Genomic DNA, 20,777 nt, shown 5'->3' on the forward strand with positions numbered 1-20,777 from the left:
CCTGGGTTTCTTAGAACCTACACCCCTCCCCCCAGCCCCCGCCTCTGGCTTTTCTTGGCTTTCTTCACTTTCTAAAATAAACTTTTAAGAAAGCTCGGGCCCAGCAAAGCACACCCCTAAAGTTCCTCCTGCCAGCAGCCCTCTCCGAGGGAGGGCGACTCCCACTGAATCATGCTTTTTTTTTTTTTAAGAAAAGAGAAAGAAAGAAAGAAAGCATTATGTTTGCAAAACCCGCAGCGGGCGCCTCGCAGCTTCTGCAAACACAGGGTGCCCACAGGGCCGGAAGCTGACGGCTTGGGAGTGCCAGCGACACAGACACGAGAAAGACTTCCCCAGCCCCCCAAGGCCAAGCGCTGGTGCTTCCGGCGCCCCCAAAGCTTTGGCACAGAGCACCCTTCCTTCGCCCCGCAGCAGCAGACCCCCGACCCTCCCACGCCCGGAGAAATTCGGACGCAGAAGGCTGCCCGCGCCGCTTTTTCAAGGGGCCGCTGGTGACGTCCTTCCGGGGGCGGGGCGTCAGGGCGGGGCCGGCGGGGGAGGGGCGGGCCGTCCGCGCATGCGCGCGGGGCCGCCGCGCCGAGCCGAGCGCTTGACTATATATGGTCAAAGCTGGGGGCGAGCCGCGCGCGGGGCCGCGCTTCCGGGTTCGGCGCGTCCGCGGCGGCAGCGCGCAGGGCAGGGCGCGAGCGGACCTTGGAGCCGCGGCCTCGGACCGCCCCCTCCGCGTCCGGCACGCCCGGCGCCGCCTTTCGGTCCTTTCCCCGGCGCGGCCTCGGCCAGGTCTGGTTCACGGCGCGAGCGGTCCCCGAGGGTCTGGCGAGCGCGGCACGGTCACCAGTGGGCGAGGATGCCGTACGAGATCAGTAAGTGCCGGGCTCGGGGCCCCCGGGGGGGCGCCCGCGCTGCCGGCCCCCTCGGCCCTCGGCCATCGCGGGGCGTGGGCGGCTCGGCGGGGGTCCACGGGCGCGGGGGAGGGGCGCGGGCGCAGGCCCACGAGCGCCCCGCCGCCCTCGGGGGCGACCCCGGCCCGGGAACCCCCCAAAGTTGGAGGTGCGGGCCGGGCCCGTGGAGCCCCCGCGCCCCCGCAAGGGGCGGGTGGGGATCGTGGACCAGGAAGTCGCACGGCCCCCCGCGCTCCTTCCAAGTGGCGGCCGGCCCTCCGGGTGGAGGCAACAGGTGACCGGCTGGGACCGGCCCTGAGCCCCCGCTCGCCTCCCCTCCCCACCGTCCTCGGCCCCGGGCGGGGGACCCGGGCGGGGCGCCCCTAACGTGCTCCGCTGCGCTTGTGTCTCCGCAGAGAAGGTGTTCGCCAGCCTCCCCCAGGTGGAGAGGGGCGTCTCCAAAATCATCGGCGGCGACCCCAAGGGCAATAATTTCCTTTACACCAATGGCAAGTGCGTCATCCTAAGGAACATCGATGTGAGTACCCCCGCCCCCCTCCAGGCGCCCGGCCTGTCCTGGGTGAATTCCCCGCCCCTTCCCCGGTTCCTCTCCGGCCCGGTGGCCTGGGAGGAGGACGCCACGCCCCCCGGCTCTGGGACCACACCTCAGAGCCCAGGAGGACGGTTTCAAGTCTAGCCAGGCCGGGCTCTCTCTCTTCTTGTGGACACTGTGGCTCAGATTAGTTCAGTCCTAAGCATAAGGGCTCTGGACTTGGGGGATCACAGGCCGATCCCTGCTCCTTGACCTTGAGGGGGTGGGTTGCTGACTCAAGCCTCCCTGAGCCCCAGTTTCCTCATATGCAAAATGGAGATGAGATGAGGCTCCCCCCACTTCCCCTGGCTGCCCTGCCCGCCGAATGAGACGAGGCCTCACCGCAGCCCAGCCTGCCTGGCACACACCCAGCACTGGGTAAATGGCACTGAGGTTTAATCACTATTAACACCCAGGGTCTCCCCGTGTCCCTGAGCCGGGCACCTGCACTCCAGCCTCACCTTCCCCTTGTGGATCTGAGCCCCAGGGCAAAATCAGATGCCCGTTAATGCCCATGAGTCAGGGGCACAGGCTGGCATCCTGCCCCCAGGCTGAGAATGCTTCCTGAGCCAATTCCCAGGGAAACCCTTGCACATTCCGGCTGCTCCTCTGTGATGATTGAAATGACCAGGATTGCACGCTGAAATGCTGCTTCTCCCTGATTCCGGGGGGGGGGGGGGGGGGGGGGGGGGGGGCGCGGCAGAATGGGGGAGGGACGCTGGAGGTGCCAGTAGGACCATTGGGGGGGGGGGGTTCTCCTGAGCTGGGCTTGGGCCTTTTGCACAGTATGCAGGTGGGTGGTTTTGCTTAGCGATTCTCCCCAGGGTGTCAGTTTAAATTCACAGGTATCGTTGGGAGCCATTACGCTCTGTGGGTTGGGATGGTCACTGGTCAGATGTGCTTACGTTCAGGAACCTCACGACCCACCGAGGGAATGAGCGGCCCTGGGCCTCGGCTTCCTTGTCTGTAAGAGGAGAGGCCTCCCTTGGGTCAGAGGCGCTGCTGGCTCTGCCCCCACCTCTGGTGAAGCCAGCCGCTGCTGTTGCTCTGCTGCAAAACGGAGCTCCGCTTGGCAGTGTCTGCTCAGGGTTGCTGGGCACCTCAAGCGAGGGGGTGGGTGGTTGTGAATGTGCTTTGAAGGCGCTAACAGCGACTCTGCTAGTCACACGCATTCCTAGAAAGCTGATCTGGTCTCGCTCAGACCGAGGGGAAACATTGCCAAGGCTTAGATCGTACTGATCCAGAGGTCTCCAGGGTGAGGGCCTGACGTTTTGAGGAAAGTTGAGGTGGCCCTGAGTAGGCAGATACTCACTTGTAGTTTGGCAAACAGACGAAAGCATCTCAGGGATGCAGACCGTGCACCCCATGGACTTGCCCTGACACGGCAGGCGCATCATGGCCGTTTGCATTCGCTCCAGATGCAGACCTCACATGAAGTGTAGCTACTGTGTCTGGTACCAGGAACAGTACTTACACTGCAGCATCTCCCCCACCCCCACCGTGGGCCCATGGCTCTGAGGGGGTGTCAGGCTCAGGAAGGTGAAGGAGCTGGTTCCAATGGACAAGCTGGTCCCAGCCATGGACGAGCCACGGAGGCGTCCCCTGCCCTGGGAAACCCAGGCTCGCTCTTCTGAGGTCTTTTTATGCTACATCCTCTCTTTTGAGGATGCAATTGCTTTCACTCCCCATCGTTTGTAAGTTTCTGCAGGACCAGGGCAGCGCGGGTACTGCTGCTGTGGCCTTCCCCGTTCTGGGTGTGAATGGGGCGCGTGGGCCCCTGTTTGATTGGTGGGCCTCGGTTGTCCAGTAAAGGCGGTACGGTGGTTATTAGGGCAGAATGCTCCTGTGAAAAAGACAAGTCCTCATCCACCTGCACGGCCCAGAGGGAAGGCAGCGGTTAGAGTACAGGCTCGGAGTAGAGAAGAGATGGGAGAGAAGGTGTGGACCAGACCATGGAAGTCTGATTGGCATCTCACCCATAACGCCTGAAACCGTATTAGGATTTCCCATGTGTCTCTCCCCCCAAAGAGCAATGCAGTTCTCCAGCCCTTCAGGCCTCAAACCTTGCACTTGACTCCCCCCCTTCCCTTCCACACCCTATTTAATTCCTCTCGGAACCCTATGGTTGCTATTGAGAGGAACTTCAGAATCTGACAAGTTTCAGTACTTCCTCAGCTGTCACCCTCATCCAGGCCACCATCTTCTCTCCGGGAGGACAGAAACAGCCAGCCCGGCCTGGGTCCCTGCCGGCCCTGGCTGCTCCGGGCTGCTCTCAGCACCGCACTGGGCTGGCTACCTGACAGCAAGTTGCTCCTGTGCCCTCCCCGCTGTGGCTGAGAGGTGTGATGAAGGCCGGGTGATGAGGCCGTCACACTGCTCCAGGCAAAGGCCCCAAGAGCCTGTCCGCAGCGCTCACAGTTTTGCAGGGAGAACCAGCTCTCAGGAATTTGGGTTCGGACTGACAAGGAAGAAGCAGGGGCGCTGTGGGCTACTCAGCACAGGAGGCTCCGAGCGCCTGTGGGCTCAGAAAGACACCTGGAGGATCAGTGGTGCCAGTCAGGTGGTGAGGGGGTCCTGCAGTTTCGGGGCCTGGAGTGACCGTTTGGCTGGAGCACTGGGTGTGAGGGGAGCGTGCAGGACAGGCGTGCAGGGCTCTGGTGGTGGATGTCAAGCAGCCCTACCGAGCCTGGCTGTGGTCCGGAGGGTACAGAAGGTTCTGCAGTAGACGATTATCCGGTGTCTGAGATTTGAGGCAGGGTGACCAATGAGGAGGCTGCTCACAGATTAAGGCATCTCTCAGCAAGTGCTCGTCAGCTGGTACAGCCAGCCCTTGCTTCCTGATGGTTCCCACACACATTCAGCCCCCTACTTGCTAAGCCCTGCCCATGGCCACAGTGCCCAAGATTGAAATCAGTGGTTCTCAGGCACTTTTGCCCCCACCCCCCTCGTGGATATTTGGCAATGCCTGAGGGCATTTTTGTGCTACTGGTATTTAGTGGGTAGAGTCAAGGGATGTTGCCTAACATCCTGTAATGCACAGGACTGCCCTACAACAAAGACTAATCTGGCCCAAAGTGTCAGCAGTGGCCATTGAAGAACCATGATAAAGAACATTCTAATGCACTAGGTTAAGCACTTGGAAAGAACGGTGTCCATACTGATTTGGGAACAAGAGGGAAGAACCATCTGTGCCCCAGCAGCAAGGAAGTCTTCTGGAGCAAGGGCATATTTGAGTTGGGTTTTGGAGGATGAGTAAGAGTTTTCCAGGAAGAAGACTTACTACAGATGGCGTGCGTGAAGTGCAAAGGGCCCTTTTTACTTGCAAAGTCTCAGTGGTGGAGTCTCCCCAGCTTCATGGTGGTGCAGCCATTAGAAAGACCTGGATTTCAAGCTTTGGTTACCTGGCTGTGGCTTCTTCCGCTTTCCAGAGCCTCACCCAGAAAAGGGGCATCCCTCTGCCATAGACTGGATGTGAATGTCGCGCACACTCTAGGCCTGTCCAGTTCTCCGCAAGCACTGGCTGATTCCGGTCCAGCACACAGCCCCGAGCACCACCTCTGGCATCGAGCTGGATTTTGATGGGCACATTTTGTGCCCACCAGTGGCCAAGCACTTAGAGCAGTTTTCATATCAGTAAGAATCATCTATATTAATAAAAGGGTAATATGCTAATTAGACCGGGAGACCTTCCAGACATCCTTCCGGACAAAGCATGGTGGCGGGGTGATCAGGCCAGAAGCGGGGGCAGTTGGGGCGATCAGCCCGGCAGGTGAGCAGTTAGGAGCCAGCAGTCCCAGATTGCGAGAGGGATGTCCAACTGCCAGTTTAGGCCTGACAGAGATCGAGCCTAAACCAGCAGTTGGACATCCCCCAAAGGGTCCCAAATTGGAGAGGGTGCAGGCTGGGCTGAGGGACATCCCCTCACCTCACCCCCCTACATGAATTTCATGCACTGGGCCACTAGTCTATAATAATAAAAGCATAATATACTAATTAGACCAGACAGCCGAACAACCTTCCGGACAAAGCTGGGGCTGCAAGAGCCGAGCCCCTTGCATGTATTTCATGCGTCGGGCCTCTAGTGTTGTTACAGCATTGGTGTGAGATTTAACTGAGCTAGTTCACAAGCATCTCTGGAAGGTTGCCTGGGCTGTGATGGTGCACGGTCTGCCTTCGTCTTCACAACCCCCTATTGGGTGCCTCTACTGTCTTCTTAGAGACAGGGCACTGAGGCCCAGGAGGTGTTGGGATTTGAACCAGAGCAGCCACTCCCAGGTTTCCGTCCTGACTCACAAGGCCCAGGACAGGCAGAGGGATGGGAAGACAGGTAGGGAGATGACAGTCTTGTGTCCATTGGGCTGCTGCCATGCCCAGGGTCATGCCTGAGGCTTGGTTTACTTCACTGGGAGGCAGGAAGGAGAAGGCTTCCAGGGGTGGGAGGGCAGTGCTCACCAGGTCCCAGCGCCAGCCCAGACTTGATCCGGGAGGGAAGGAATGCATTCTTGTTGTCCTTTGAGGTCTCGTGGTAGGGGCTTAGCCTCTGGGTTCAGGCCTACGGTTCTGGAAGCACAGGTTTGTGTGTAGCTGCTTTGGAGCTGGGTATTGGGCAGTAATTTGAACTTGGCCTTAGTCACCCATGGACAGAGGGCCCTGCAGATTATTAACTTGCAGGTCCAGCTACTGGAAACTGCTCTCAGGAGCTGGGAGTGTTTAGAGAGCCAGGACTCTGGGAACTCAGCCCTCCTGGACTCATGCTCACCTTGCCTGGCCAGAGTGTGGAGGGCGCCCAGGCTTTCTCTAGCTGCCCCAGGGGACCTTCAGCTGCAGAAGCTCAGACACCCCTCGTGAGCGGTGTCGTGTAGGACCGCTTCAGCAGTGGGTGGTCCCTCGGCCTTCCCCACCTCTGACAGCCCGTCTGGTTCACCGGCCAGGAGCTAAGGGAAAGGCTGCCATGCTCTGTGACCGGGCTGTCACTCAGCCTTACCTGTAAAATGCTGCGGTGACCTCTGTCCCCTAGCTCAGCACCAAGACGGAAATGTGAAAGGGGTGCAGGGGTGGCTCAGGACGCAGCGTAGCCACTCTCCTGGGGCAGGGCAGAGTTTGCGTGGTGTGCTGCTCCTGGGAAGGCCCCCTGCTCAGGTTCAAGGCAGGGACAGGCTCTGAGGTGAGAGCCTGAACTGCCCTCCGACCACCTGGTGGGAGCACCCTCATCTTGTTGGTGAGATGGGGTGGACCAGGGGCGGCCGTGGTCCTGCGTCTCATCACGTTTGTGACAGCTCTCGCAGGCTTCAGCATCGTGACTCCATCCAGAGATTTGGGGAAGTGGCTGAGCGTCAGGCAGGCCCTGAGCTGGGCCCTGAGTTCAGGGGGGAACCTGTGGGATGTGGACGGGGTGTGGGGCCAGGGCGGCTCCTGTGCCAGCCCTGAGGTGGGCCCTGGGTGGGAAGGGGCATCGGGGTGTCTGAGAAGAGTGGAGGCTATGGGCTCAGGTCCTGCAGTCCCTGAAGGAGGGATTCTACGGAGGGAATGAGGTGATCGGAGTTGGGACCCAGAGACCACGGTGGATTGATGGAAGGAAAGATCGGTTTAAAATATATTTGCATGGTTCCAGGGGGAATGGGAAGAAATAGACAGAATCTGGGTCGGGTACAGAGAGGAGGTGGGCTTGGGAGCTGTTAGAAGACTGGGCAGGGCTGCAGAGAGGGGCAGGGCCTGGGTAGCAGGCAAGGCAGCAGGTTCTAGTGGCTCTGTCAGCCTCTGCCCACATCCACGTGGCACCCACAGGGCCTCTAGTGCAGGGCTTCTGACTGCGAGAGCCAGGAAGGAAGTCCCAGAGGAGGGGGCCCAGGCTCCGCGCCCCTCGGTGGACACTGGAGTGCTCCAGCTGCTCCCAGACTCGGCTTCCCTCCCCCCAACTCATTTTCTGTGGTTCAGAGCTTGTCCTGAAATCACTACTCATCCCAAATCCTGCTTTTGTGCCTCCAGGCAACAGGAGATGAGGGGGCGTGGGAGGGAGGCTGCCCCTGGAAGGTGAGTGGGCACTGCTGATGTGGAATGAGCCTGGCCTGTGGCAGGACACGCTGAGGACAGGGGTGGTGTCATTTCTGCCTCCGGTGGCCAGCTTCCCTGTTGCAGAGCAGTGGCCGCTGACTCAGGCAGTCATATTCAGCCTGGTGACGCCTGCTGTCCCCCTCCCACCCCCACTGGCCCCGTGTTATTTGGGAGAGTGATGTCTCATCCAGTGGCTGGTCCAGCCCAGGATTCCGGTGCTGAGCCTGCCTGGGACAACCTTGGGAGTTCACACGCCCTGTGCTCTGCCCTGTGCTCGCAGACGCCTGCCCATTTAGGGGAAGGAATTCTTAGGACAGAGCCTTGTCCCAGGGGCGTCCCTCCCTCCCCAGAGGCCTCTGCAGAGCCCACCCTTTTAAAGGCAGTGCAGGGCGGTGACCAGGTCTCCAGGCTGCGGGTGCCAGCCTGAGTGGGTAGTTGTCCTTCAGGTGGCTCTGTCATCTGTGAAGTGGGCTGGTAGTGTCCACCGCGTGGGTGTAAGACCTCAGTCGTCCTAGCGGCAGACACCTGAAGGAGGCTCTCGGTGGTGGTGGTGGTGGTGGTGGTGATGATGGTGGTGATGATGGCGATGATGGCTGTGCACACAGCGTGGCGGCTTCTTTGTGAGGGAGCCTGTCAGTGTCCGGGAGTGAGGGCTGACAGGCGAGAGTGAGGGCTGCTCTGGCAGGAGCGGGTTGGAATAGTCAGACATTTAATAGATACCAGGCATCTTGGTTTTGTTGAGGGGAAATTTAGATGCAAGAGACATCCCTCCATTTTAAGTATGTATAACTTGAGTTCGTCAACTATACATAGTTATGTGATTGCCCCCAGAATCCATAATCACGACATGGAACATTCCAGTCGTTCCACAAAGCCCCTCTGCCCCGTGCAGTCATTCGGCTCCCTCCGCCCCAGCCCCAGCAGGGGCCGGTCTGCTTCCTGTCACTTTAGGTTTCCTCTTCTAGAATTTCACAGAAAGCAGGCCTGGTTGTGTTTGGGGTGCGTCCTCGCAGTTGGGAGAGGTGGTAGCAGTTCCTCCTGATGGCCCATCAGTTCGTTTCTCCGGGAGACCTTTGAGTGGTTTCTGGTTTCCACCTCTGACTGCACGCACAGGGCTTTGTGTGGGTGTGTGCGTCTCTTTCTCTTGGGAGTGGATTGCTGGGTTTTTGTATGGCGAGCCTATGTTTAACTATAAATAACCAGCCAGGCTATTTTAAATTCCCACCAGCAGTAATTCCAGTGCTCCCCTCCCCTGCCCCCCCATGCTTGCTAACATCTTTTAATTGTATTGGTTCTAGCGGGTACATAGTAGTATCTCATTGTGGTTTTGCTTTGCATTTCCCAAAGGACTAGTGTGGTGCTGAGCGCCTTTTCATTTGCTTTCCTGCCATTCATGATATCTTTATTGGATACCTGATATCTTCTGATTTCATTAGTAAATGTTTATTCCAAGACTAATTAACTTATGAGCCACATACATCAAGTGCCTACTTCATCACATAATAATAAGTATTAAGTCTTAGGGGCAGACATGGGATCCGCGTGAGGGCTGCTCAGAGTTCCTTTCCCTCAGAAAGCATGTATTGAGGACCAGCTATTTGCTGACTGCTGTGATGGCTAAAGAGATAAATGCTCGTGGATGTGAGGGTCCGTGGTGCATGTCATAGCTGCCTCCAGGACATGTGGAATGCTTGGGAAGCACAGAAGAGAAAGGGCAGGCTATCACAGGAGGCTTCATGGAGGAGGTGGCTCTTCAATTAGGTCTGATGCATAAGTAGTGTTAGCAGCCAGGAAGAAATGTTGCTGGTTGAGGGAACAGCATTTACAGAGACTTGGGGCTGCCAAGATTAGTGGAAGGGGGCCAGTGGTTGAGGGGGCTAGAATTTAGGGTGTTCTTCTCTGGCCTCTGGTTGGATGGGGTGGGGTGTGCAGGGATCCTGTGGCCAGGAGGCTGAGCAGGTTACAGGCCTCTGATCTTGCAAGGAGATGAGGGAAGGGAGATTACCAGGTGGTCGGAGCAGGTGGGGGGACAGTTGGGGGTCAAGTTAGTTGTACCTGAAGCAGCTGCTTCTGGATAGAACCTGTGTCCACAGCCTGGTCTGTGGGAAGCTGCCTCTTCAAAGAGCACGTGGTTCATAGAAAGCTGACAGCGGGTGTCAGGGATTCAGTGGCCGAGTCTTTATTCCGCCTGGAAGCAAGCACAGCTGTGGGGACAAATTGGGAGCATCTCCGCGTGGTCCGGGTTTGCTGAGGCCTCCTGGATGTGCGTGTGGGGGGGGGGGGGTGCGGGGGCGGGGGATCTACTTTGAGTAAATCATATGTTAAGACCTCACTGTGAGTAGTCAAGCTGCTCCTAGTCCCAGGTGCTGGCCGTCTTCTTGCTGCAGAGCCCAGCCAGCCTTCACTCTGTGCTACGCAAGGGGTAGGAGTGGGAATCGCGTTTCCCACCCGAGGGCTTTGACAAGGAGAGCCTCCAGCCATGTGCCCACTCTGTTCTCCTTCCTCAAAGCCAGGGGCCCTGTTTTGGGTCCTGTCCTGCCTGGCAGCCGGGACAGGGCTGGCTCTCAGCAGGCGAGACCAGCTTGACTTGAAGAATGCAGCTGCAGCCTGCACAAATGGGGGACAATTAGGATCTGATTTTTTAAAAATGAAACTCCTATTTCATGTGCATATTTCACAGATACATAGGAGGAACATTACCTTGACTTCCATAACCATAGACAAAAGAGAAAGGTAAAATGACCTAGAATTTTATCACCCAGAGAGAGGCAGGCAGTAGGTGTGTATACTTCTGGGATTTTCTTCGTGATGCTTTTGACTTGCTAGTAAGTTTTGTGGGTGTGTCATTTCCCCCCACATCCATCAATTGAGAGAGCGGAAGTAGTTTGACAGCTTCTACTTGCCTTGTGTTCACTCGGGTCTCCTCCCTGCAGAACCCAGCCCTTGCTGACATCTACACGGAGCATGCCCATCAGGTCGTGGTGGCCAAGTACGCGCCCAGCGGATTCTACATCGCCTCTGGAGGTACCTGTGTGCGTGCGGCTGCTGGTGGCCCTGGGGCCAGGCTGGGCTCCTGCCTTGGGAGGGTGCGGGATGGGGGGCAGGGGTGTGTGTGAAGGAATGTGGGGGTGGCAGGTGGGACCAATGTGATAGTTTCTTGGGGCTGACAAGAAAAGTATAAGCCACTGAGAAGCCCCATGCCACTGCTTTCTAGTTTGCAGCCTGCCAGCTGGTTTCAGCCTCCGAGGTCAGCAGAAAAGCGCTTGTGAGGTTGGCCAGAGGCCTTTACAGTGGCTGTATCGTGATCACTGGAGCCCGCACGGGTGTGTGTGTGTGTGTGTCTGAATTTAGCTTTGTCTTGTGTTACCTTTCCTGCTGCTCCTTTCCTGGCACCTAGCACAATGCGGCCTCAGCCTCCATCAGAGCTCATCTCATCTTTTGACCCTTTGCTCTCCAGCTGAGCGCCGGCTCAGTGAGCGGCTGGGCACACAGATCTTTACCTTCTAGGATGCTGTATTTATTCACCTAGCCCTTTGAGGTAGATCTCTTACCATTTACAGATGAGAAAGGGAGGCACAGAAATTACAGTGAATTACCCTGACCCCATTCATTCACACACTCAACAGCTATTTATTGTCTGCCTGGCCTGTGTCTGGCCTGTCTCAGGCCCCAGGGAGAGCCAGGTGGAGGAGCTGGTGTGGGCCTCCTCCCATCCCCAGAGAGGGACAGGCAGAACCAAAGTGCTGAAAGAACTAGCCGGTGAGAAGGGAAGGGCCAGGATTCAAACACGCTGGTGGCTGTTGTCTACACTGCCCTTGCTCTGGGCATGGCCGGCCAGGCATGGACCTGTCCCTGCAGGGATCGCCCCTCCCTGGCTCTGCAGCCGTCCTTGAGTAACTTGCCTTCCTGGGCTTTAGTGTTCTCTCTGTAAACGGGGCTGCCAGCACCCACCAGGTCGGCGGGGAAGGGTCCAGTGTGCAATGTATGTAAAATACTAGGACAACTCTTGCATAGTGGGCACTGACAACAGTGTCTGTTGCCGGCCGGGGTTGTATGTGGAGGGCTTGGCCAGGAGTCTGGCACGTACTGGGCACTTAAGGATTTCTGTGTTTTGACCTACTCTAACTCCACCTGTAAAACTTGCTCTAATTTCTATCCTGTGATTTATTTTAGCCATGTGGGGTTTTTTATTCTGGCCTAGCTTGCCAGCAAAATGTCTCTTTGTTAAAACCCCAAGATTTGGCCCTGGTACCTTTTAAAAGTGTGTTTTCTCAAGAGAGACATGTGGTTGGAGGGCCCCCACTGCCTGCTTGGCACAGCTTTCCCGCCCTGGTGCCTTGAGCCTGGAGCCCGGCTGCTGAATCACTGGCGAGGCCAGGCCTGCCCTGCCCCGCCCATGTCCCCAGGCGTGGTGTTCAGACAGTAATCAGTGGCCTCCGCTGCTAATGCCGAGTCAGCGAGGACAGGCCACACAAGAGAAGGGTCAGCTGGACGCTGTCTTACAAACGCCCTCATTGAATGGAGGAACCTGGGCGACGGGCTGCCCGCGGGCACAGGTGTTCTTGGGCGGAGATCACATTCACTCCGCAGCGCACTGGTGCTCTGCCCAGAGTGAGGACAGGACACGTTTCCTGCAGAGAGGACAGGAGAGTCCTGGGCTGAATTAAACCGAGTGGGGGTGGGGGGTGCAGTGTGGAGGAGGAGGAAGCTGGGAGAGCGCTGTGCTCTGGCTAACGTTCCTGGTACCTGCTACCTGCTGTGCCGGGTGGGCGCACGGGTCCCAGGGCCTGAGGAAACCTGCCACTCACTCCCAGATGGGGCGCCAGGTTCCTGTAAGTCTGGCTGGTCCCCATTTGCTGAGTGTTTGAACCCTCCCCTCCAGACGGCCTGTTGTGTGAGGAAGCCCACTCCAGGGCCCAGCCCTGAGCAAGGCGGTCCATGTCTGCCTTCAGGGAGCTGCAGTGCCACGCGATGCTTCTCCGTGTGGCGCCATCTTCAGGGCAGCTCCAGGTCCCTCCTAGAGGTGGCTTCCTCGGGGGACGTTGATGCTGGCAGTCTGTGCCTTGCTCAGTCCCCAGGCGCCCAGGCCGTGAGTCCCAGGTGACTTGGGCTGCATGGAGCAGGCTTTCGGGAGTGGGGCCCTGAGCCAGAGAAGGATGTGAGCGTTGCCCAGGGGAGGGGCGTGGAGACCAGGCTGCAGAGCCATCGTGAGCAGAGGATTCTGGTGCAGCCGTACATGGTGGACGTGTATTCATTGTCTGTCCCCCTTGAGACCCCCGGCAGGTGCTTGTCCGCTGTGCTCTCTGGCTGACGTTCCCGTACCTGCTGTGCACTCAGTATGAGGCTTGGCACCCGTGGCACTCGTCATCCTCTGGTGACCGCACCAGGGCTGCCCTCGTCAGATGGGGCCCGGGCGCCTGGTCTCCAGCCCGATGTGTTTTTCTGGCTCCAGTTGCTTCTGAAAAGAACTTGATGAGCAAGCAGGGCTGAGGAGGAGGCTGCTGGTCTGGCCGGGGAGGCAGTGGGGAGAGGACGGCAGTGCTTGGAGTGGAGCACAGGCCAGCCACGTGCGGAGCCCAGGGAGGTGGGGGAGCAGGATTCGGCCTGTGTGCAGGTGGGTGCTTGGGCTGTGCTGTGGCTGTGTTCTCCGTGGCTCAGCGCAGTCCCTGGACGGCCTGCCGTTGCCTGTGCGTGCGAACCCTTCCTGACACTGTCGGCCAGTTTGTTCAGCGAAGGGACTAAAGCGTCCAGGGCCCATGGGAGCCCCTCAGCTACTGATGTGCATGAGACGGCAGCGTGTCTCCTCTCTGTCCCACAGCTGGACTAGATGCCAGATGTTTGCTCTCAAGTGTGGGGCCTCCTGTGGCGCCTTAGCTCACTCACTGACGAGTTGTGATGATCTAACAAGAGCCTGTGGTGTGCCGAGGGCTGGTTTGGGGAGACTTTACGCCTGTCCACTCGTCAGTGTCCGGGAAGCCCTCCCGCTGGCGCTTCCCCCTGAGGTGGCAAGGTCATAGGTGTTTGCGGGCTGCAGAGTTGCCCAGGAGAGGGCTGCATCGGGGTGTTGTGGCTCTCTCTCCCCTGGGCCCCACCTGAAGGGGACCAAAGCTCTCACGGAACCGCTGTCCAGTTAGTGAGGTGCTGAAGGGTGTCCTGGGAACACAGCACCCGCTCACCTGCTGGGAGGGCTCCCCAGGTCCCTCCAGACTGAGGAGTTAGGCCTCCAGTCTTAGCATCAAGGCCTCCCTTTTTCCTGCGAATGTGGGAATTCAGAGCTCCTGCAGGAGGGGCGTGTGGGGGTTGGTGCTTGGAATGTGGTGGCTGACTCGTGGCAGGGAGGGAGGGGCTGCTACTCTATCACTGATCCGAGGCCTGGCACCCCGTTCTGTCTATAGTACCACTCCTTCCCACACCCGCCCTGTGTGTCTCACATAAGGCTTACTCACTGCAGCTGAGTCGTGGGGTTGGGCTGTGCTGTGATGAGTGAGGCTGCTGACTGCCTGAGGCGCAGTGGGGCTTCGAGGGAGTGGGGTTGACAGACCCCCATGGGGGCCACCACGCATGCCTGGCACACACCCGGCTGCCCAGCTATGCGCCTTGATTCTGTTAGTAACACAGGGCCATGTAGGAGAGAGACAGGTGTCACTGTTATACTCACCGTGTGCCCTGGAAGAACTTCCGGTCCCCAGTGTTGAGGAAGTTAGTTACTGAGGCTCGTGTGTCATTTAGGTCCCCTACAAGGAAAGAAAGATGGTCATAAAGCGAGGCTGCGATGGTGCCTGGGGTTTGCCACCTGTGTCCCTGGGCTTCCTATTGCCTATTGGAATGTGGTGATCACGGAATCTGGTGAGGGGCACAGACCCAGCAGTGGGCCTCGTGGAGGCAGCAGGCGCTGGTCAGCAAGTGGCTGGGGATCGTTGACCTACACCACACCCCTCCTCCCAGGCGGCCTTGGCCAACTGCAGGAGGCCTGTGCCAGGCTGCACAGCTCTGCAGCCCTGGACCCGTGGTGACCGGGGCTCCCGCCACCCGTTATGTCCGCAGATGTGTCTGGGAAGCTGCGGATCTGGGATACCACGCAGAAGGAGCACCTCCTCAAGTACGAGTACCAGCCTTTCTCTGGGAAGATCAAGGACATTGCTTGGACGGAAGACAGTAAGAGGATCGCCGTGGTCGGGGAAGGAAGGGAGAAGTGAGTCTGGCTTTGGCCCTCCCCTCCATGTCCCCTGATCTTCTTTCCGGGTGTCCCTGTGGGAGGGTGCGGTGACGTCAGTGTGCCAGCTGGGACGAGTGTGTGTCCAGTCCCCCTAGGTGCCAGGCGCTGAGCCTCTCACAGAGGTGTGAGCCGCACGGGCCACGGCTCCTTCATGGTGGGCTTCAGTGACAGGTAACAGTGGGTGAGCTCCTCGGTTTGTCTCAGGGCCCAGGCACCTCCTGTCTGCCTGTCTCTGGAGTCCTAGAACTCCTGCCGCCATCATGCCCACCTTCCAGCACAGGAAGCGGCAAAGGGAGGCAGTGAAAGAGATGCAGCTCTCTCAGAGCAGGGTTGGGTCCCTCCCAGCAGCTGCCAGGGAGACCGACATTTCCCAGCTGCGCACATCACCCAGGTCCCCTCACTAAGGAAGATGGGGTGCGTGACACTGAGTAGGTGGCCCTCAGTGGCTGCTGCACTCCCAGGTCTAGTGACCAGCGAGGAGCCCTGGTCTTCTTATTCCAAGTGCAGTCAGGGTTTCCTCTGGGGTGCCACGGCTGCCCTCCAGGACTTGAACTTGGCAGGCATATGCCTGTCTCCCTTATTGGGAGCCTCTGTAATGTGTATTGTGGTAGGTATTAGTTCTTCCATAGAGTTTCAGGTCATTCTTTTTTTTTAATGTTTTTATTGATTTGAGTGAGGAAGGCAGGGAGAGGGGGAGAGAGGTAGAAATATCAATGAGAGAGAATCATGATCAGCTGCTCCTGCATGCCCGTATGCAACTCGGGCATGTGTGCCCTGGCCAGGAATTGAACCGGCAACCTCGTAGTGTGTGGGTCGATGCTCGAGCACTGAGCCACACCAGCTGGACTTTCAAATCATTCTTGCTGGTCTTAACAAATTCTTTTTCATTAGATTGCAAATAGTAACCAAAACAATACGTTTTCACAAAATGCCAGCCGAAAGCAAGGCATCATCTCCTCTCGGAGGGGATGGCCGGTGTATTTCGTGGTCCTGCCCAGTAAGGAAAATAACCATAAAACTGGTCCCCTGGCAGAGGCTTTCTCAGGGAGGCTTGCTGGCCCTGGGCCACACAAACACGGACCTCCGGCCTCTTCTGCAGACACGTGGTCACCATGCTTTCGACAAATACTGTGTAGAGCCAAAATCGCAGTGTCATCAGTGTGTGATTTGGATGGGAGTGTGAAGTATGGTCATGAGCCGGGGCTGAATTGGACACTCAGCTGCCGTGTCTCATCGAGCTTCACAGGGCTGATTATTTTTCCTGTGGCTCCTCTCGTTGGATAAAGGTTTGGAGCCGTCTTCCTGTGGGACAGTGGCTCTTCTGTGGGTGAGATCACGGGACACAACAAAGTCATCAACAGCGTGGACATCAAGCAGATCAGGCCATACCGGCTGGTGACGGGCAGTGACGATAACTGTGCCGCCTTCTTTGAGGGGCCACCATTCAAATTCAAGTTTACCATTGGCGTAAGTGGACGTCTCTCTGGAGGGTGGCTTTGGGTGAACTTCGTGGTTTGTATTTGAAGCCAGTGGAGCCTAAACCTGTTAGATGCTGATGGCAGAGGTGACGGCGCACACCATCGGTGTGTAGACAGAAAGCAGGGTTTGTGAGGGGACGCCACACAGTCCCCAGTCCTCCTAATCCTGCCCTAGGACGGCGTGGATGTTCTAGTTTCAGCAGGAGGAGCCCTGCATAGGGCCGGGCTTCGTCCTGGGGGGCAGTGTGCATTCTGGGGTGGGAGCCCGAGCACCTATGAGCCATGTGACTAGACCAGCATCCTGGCCTGCATCTGTGTTAGCAAGGGAGCCCAGGGCTGGCGGACGTCACCCTGCTCTCCGGTTGTGCCATCTTGAGACCAGCTGAGCCACCAGGGTGACAGGCAGTGGGGCTCCAGAGACATTCAGATTTGTCTCCAGCGCCTTCCCGGAAAGGTGAGGGGCAGGGACACACCTGTAAGTGGCACATGAGAGGAATTAGATGCTGTAAATGCCCTGGTGAAATGCCCCAGGATGTGGGGTCTCAGTCCCAGCTTTCCACGTGCTCCTGGCTGGCACAAAGGCTTGACCTTGGCTGACAGCAGGTGGCTGGCTGGACAGCGAGTGGCCTAAGGAAGGTTAGAACAAGCCTTTGTCCCTTTGGTGCCAAGAGAGGTAGGTGGAGGGCGGTCTTCTTTGTTCTCGGCACAGCTGAGGCAGGTGAAGGGCGCGGGGCTGCCTCTCCAGGTGCCCTACAGGGGAGACCTGGCAGAGTGGGAAGCCAGGTGTGGGAGGGGCAGCAGCTAAAGGAGGGCCAGGCGGCATTCCCAGGTCAGGGAGGAGCTGCGTCTTGGAGCCCTGAAGGGAGGAGGTGATGGTGGGCACATGTGTCTGAGCCTGTTTCTCTCCTGGCACTCGGGACCAGAGCACAAGGCGTGGGACCAGGGAGTGCTCCCAGAGGGGACACCTGAGCTGTGGCTAGTCCACCTGTGCACACGGAATCAGGCTGTGGAGCCCGGGTCTGTCCTGTCAATGACATGGACTTGGGTGCCTGACTTAATCATCACCTAATTGCTTCACGCCTCCATTTTCTCAGTGGTGAGAGGGAGGAGATGGGGGTGGGGAGGCAATGACAGGAGGATTTTGGGAGTTTCGGTAAGTGCTGCGGTGACTAAAGGTCAGCAGGAGGGGACCAGCCTTCCAGGACCTTCCACATCGAGCCGCAGAGGCTGAGCCCACAGCTCGTGCTGTGACCCCACCGGGCTGATGCCCAGTCCAGTAGGTGGCGGCCAGGTTGGGCGGCCGTGAGATGCTCAAGTTTGGAACCCGCCCCAGATGCTGCCCAGACCGTTCCTTCTTTGTCCCGGCCCCTCCCGCGGGAAGGGCTATTTTTAGCCCCCCTAGTTGGTTAAAGGACTGTTGGGGCTCCCTCCCTCTTTAGGTTAATGGGCTATTTCAGGAGCAGACAGCAGTCTCCTGCTCTTCTGGACACTTGGCTCCAATTGCAGGAAAGGCTGAGAGGAGTGTTTAAAGCCACCCACACCCGGGACTTGGAGTGGGAGTGGCATTTGTCTGTGAGGCCCCTCCCGGGAGCCTGCATGGTTCCCGGGCCTACAGGGCCACATCAGCACCTGCCGTGGGCCGTGTCCCACAGCGTCGGGGGCAGCTGAGTGCTGTGACTGAGGAGACAGGGACCGGTGCTGGGGGGCAGGCCTTTCAGAGGAGAGGCGGTGGACGTGTGGAGTCAGGAGGGGAGGGCAAGGGCCTTTCAGGAGGGCGTCCTGACTTCAGTGAGCCAGGTTGTATGGGGGGCGCTTTGTTCTCTCTGGGAACCAGTGAAACTGCAGTTGATGACAGCCCATCGGTGGCTCAGTGCCTCGTCTACAGCCTGTTCTACCCCGAGGCCCCGAGGCCCGCTCCGCTGTGGCGAGCTCCCAGTTCTTAGGGAGGGAGCCCTGCCCCCTCACCCAGCCCCCCTACCTTGTCCACTCTATGGAGAAAACCTGGAGCAGCAGGGACGAGAGAACTGGCCGTCCGGCCAGATGTCCCGGGTTTGAGCTGTGGTTTTGTTTTCAGAGCTTTCCTTTCACCTCGGGGCTGCCCTGAGGACTGGGAGGAAGGAGGAGACAATGTCTCAGACCCTCCTGCCCCTGGCTTTGCACATCGCTGGCCCTGAGGGCGGACAGGGTCGGCCCTGTTGTGTGGCTGGCTTCCTTCCAGCCTGGAGTGGACAGCAGAGTAGTTGCAGGTGGCCTGAGTAGTTAAGGATCTGACCTCAGGTGGCTCCCCGCCAGGGGCCCCTGCCTGCCAGCCTCCTGCTCGGGGCCCAGAGCTGGCTCAGCCAAGAGCTCTGGATGGGAAACTGGAGACCTGCTCCCCACAGCCTGGCCTCTCGGGTCTGGTGTCTCCTGTAACAGGTGCCTGGAGGCCCCGAGGCCCCTCGCAGTGAGTGTAGGATGGTGGACGTGTGGCAGTGAAGGCAGGGCAGTCGAGGCCTGAGAGCCCGGGTTGGAACTTGGAATCCATTTCACTTTGGTTCAGTGGGTGGGTGCCCCTGCCGGGCACCCCTGCCCTCCAGCTCCACGTGCCTAGGACTGAAGGAAACAGCACACACCCTTAGAGCAGGGGTCGGCGGGCACAGGAGCCAGAAGCACAAACCCCACAGCTGAGCTGGGCCTGGGCCAGGCCTGGGGCCTCGGACAGGAGGCCTCGCCGTCACGGCAGGCACGGCTTGGGCTTGGGCTTGGGCTAGGGCTTGAGCTTGCTTGGGGAAGAGGGGAGAGGGTGGTTCTGCCCCCCAGATGAGGGAACACGGTGTAGCAGACAGAGCCTTGGCTGGGGGTGCCCAGGAGCCTTCCAGGCAGAGAGCTGGGCCTGGGCCGAGGCAGGAGCCGAGCCAGCCCTCGCTGCGTCAGGAGCTCCGAGGTCTTCCTGTGGCTGAGGGCTCCATGAGCAGCAGTAGCTGTGAGGCAGGCATGTGCTGCCTAGAGAGCTTCCTGGACCTCCTGTCCGCGGTGGGTGACGTCCCCTTCCCACAGGACCACAGCCGCTTCGTCAACTGCGTGCGCTTCTCTCCCGACGGGAACAGATTTGCTACGGCCAGCGCTGACGGCCAGGTGAGGGCCGGGCCGGGCCGGGCCGGGGTGGGGGCCCTGGAGGGGGGCTCCTCTGATCGTCCTCAGTGACTGTTCAGACAGACTCACTAAAGCCGGTCTCAGCGTGGGGACGTAGGAATCTCCCCTTTCCCACCTGGAACGGGCTGTCACCAAAGCACGGGAGACGCGGCTCTGTCTCCTCTTAAATGGAGCAGAACCTTCGAGTAATTCTCTGAGTCTCAGTCGGGAGCTGGCAGAACAGTGATCAGGAAGAGCATTCAGCACGCACGCTGCTGAGATGCACACAGTAACCCGCACCCTCCCTCTGTTGGAAGATACACATCTACGACGGGAAGACGGGAGAGAACGTGTGCGCCCTGGGCGGGAGCAAGGCTCACGACGGAGGCATTTATGCTGTGAGTATGGGCTTGTGTTTCGTGGCTTCGTCTGTGGTCATGGTCGCCGGTTTGCATTCACCGAACAGATTTGCAGTTAGAAGCTTCAGAGTCGGGTGATGGCACAGAGCTTCGGGGTCACGTCCAGCGGGTGACATGGCCTGGACACTTGCCCCGTCCCTGCCCCGGATGCCCCCCACTCTGGTTTTGCTTCTCCCTGCTCGGAAGTGGGGGCTGTGGCCGGGCTGCTTTCTGAGGCCACTTCCCACTGAACTTCTGACACGTGGCACACCGTTTTGTTTGAGTAGATTAGTTGGAGTCCTGATAGCACTCATTTGCTTTCTGCTTCCGGAGACAAAACCTCGAAAATTTGGGACGTCAATGTGAACTCGGTCGTCACCACATTCACCATGGGCTCCAACGTTCTGGACCAGCAGCTGGGCTGCTTGTGGCAGAAGGACCACCTGCTCAGCATCTCCCTGTCTGGGTACATCAATTACCTGGACAAAAACAATCCCAGCAAACCCCTGCGGGTCATCAAGGTGAGGCTGCACCAGATCCGCCTGCCTGTGTAAGGCAGAAAGGGAGAGGCTGGGGGGGGGGGGCGAATGGGAGGCGGGCCCGGGGCTCTGGTAAAGTGGCAGGATGCTGGTTGTTTGGGGGGAATGTGTGTTTAGCAAGGTGGGAGGCCAGGGGCCCTCAGCCCTCCTCTTGTCTCCTCCTCCTGTCCTGAGGGGTTCAGCCTCCTTCAGTTAGGGGCTCACGGGCTGTGACCCCCAGAGCCCCGAGACAGGGTAAGTGGAGCACCCTCCTAGACCCGGGAAACCTCAAGGAGGACCAGGTGGCCTGAGGTGGGCCTGGACTTTGTGTGGGATTCGAACATGGGATTGCATATGGGGAGCCCCACCGGCATGAGGGACTGGAGTCCTGTGAGGAGGTGAACGCAGGAGGGATGGAGCCTGAGGTGTGGAGGCCTTAAGTGCCTGACTGGGGGCCAGGGCAGCAGGGAGCGAGCGGAGGGGCGGGAGGACCCCACCTGGATCTGGTCCCTGATCCCCAAGGCCTGCCCTC

The 20,777-nt window shown here is 58.8% G+C and overlaps 1 protein-coding gene across 1 annotated transcript in view; it reads left to right on the forward strand.

Annotated features, from left to right (window-relative positions):
* The first annotated feature begins 538 nt into the window (after nt 1-538).
* WDR1 (WD repeat domain 1) overlaps nt 539-20,777 on the forward strand; it is a 30,781-nt gene continuing 10,542 nt past the window's right edge. The window contains exons 1-8 of the mRNA XM_081089307.1: nt 539-863; nt 1,298-1,419; nt 10,458-10,548; nt 14,569-14,716; nt 16,027-16,207; nt 19,255-19,332; nt 19,647-19,727; nt 20,015-20,248. Coding sequence (XP_080945433.1) covers nt 557-863; nt 1,298-1,419; nt 10,458-10,548; nt 14,569-14,716; nt 16,027-16,207; nt 19,255-19,332; nt 19,647-19,727; nt 20,015-20,248 — 1,242 coding nt within the window. The 5' untranslated portion in view covers nt 539-556. The remainder of the gene's footprint in view (nt 864-1,297; nt 1,420-10,457; nt 10,549-14,568; nt 14,717-16,026; nt 16,208-19,254; nt 19,333-19,646; nt 19,728-20,014; nt 20,249-20,777) is intronic.

Source organism: Myotis nattereri (assembly GCF_964212035.1).
Source record: "Myotis nattereri genome assembly, chromosome: 1".
Lineage (NCBI taxonomy): Eukaryota > Metazoa > Chordata > Mammalia > Chiroptera > Vespertilionidae > Myotis > Myotis nattereri.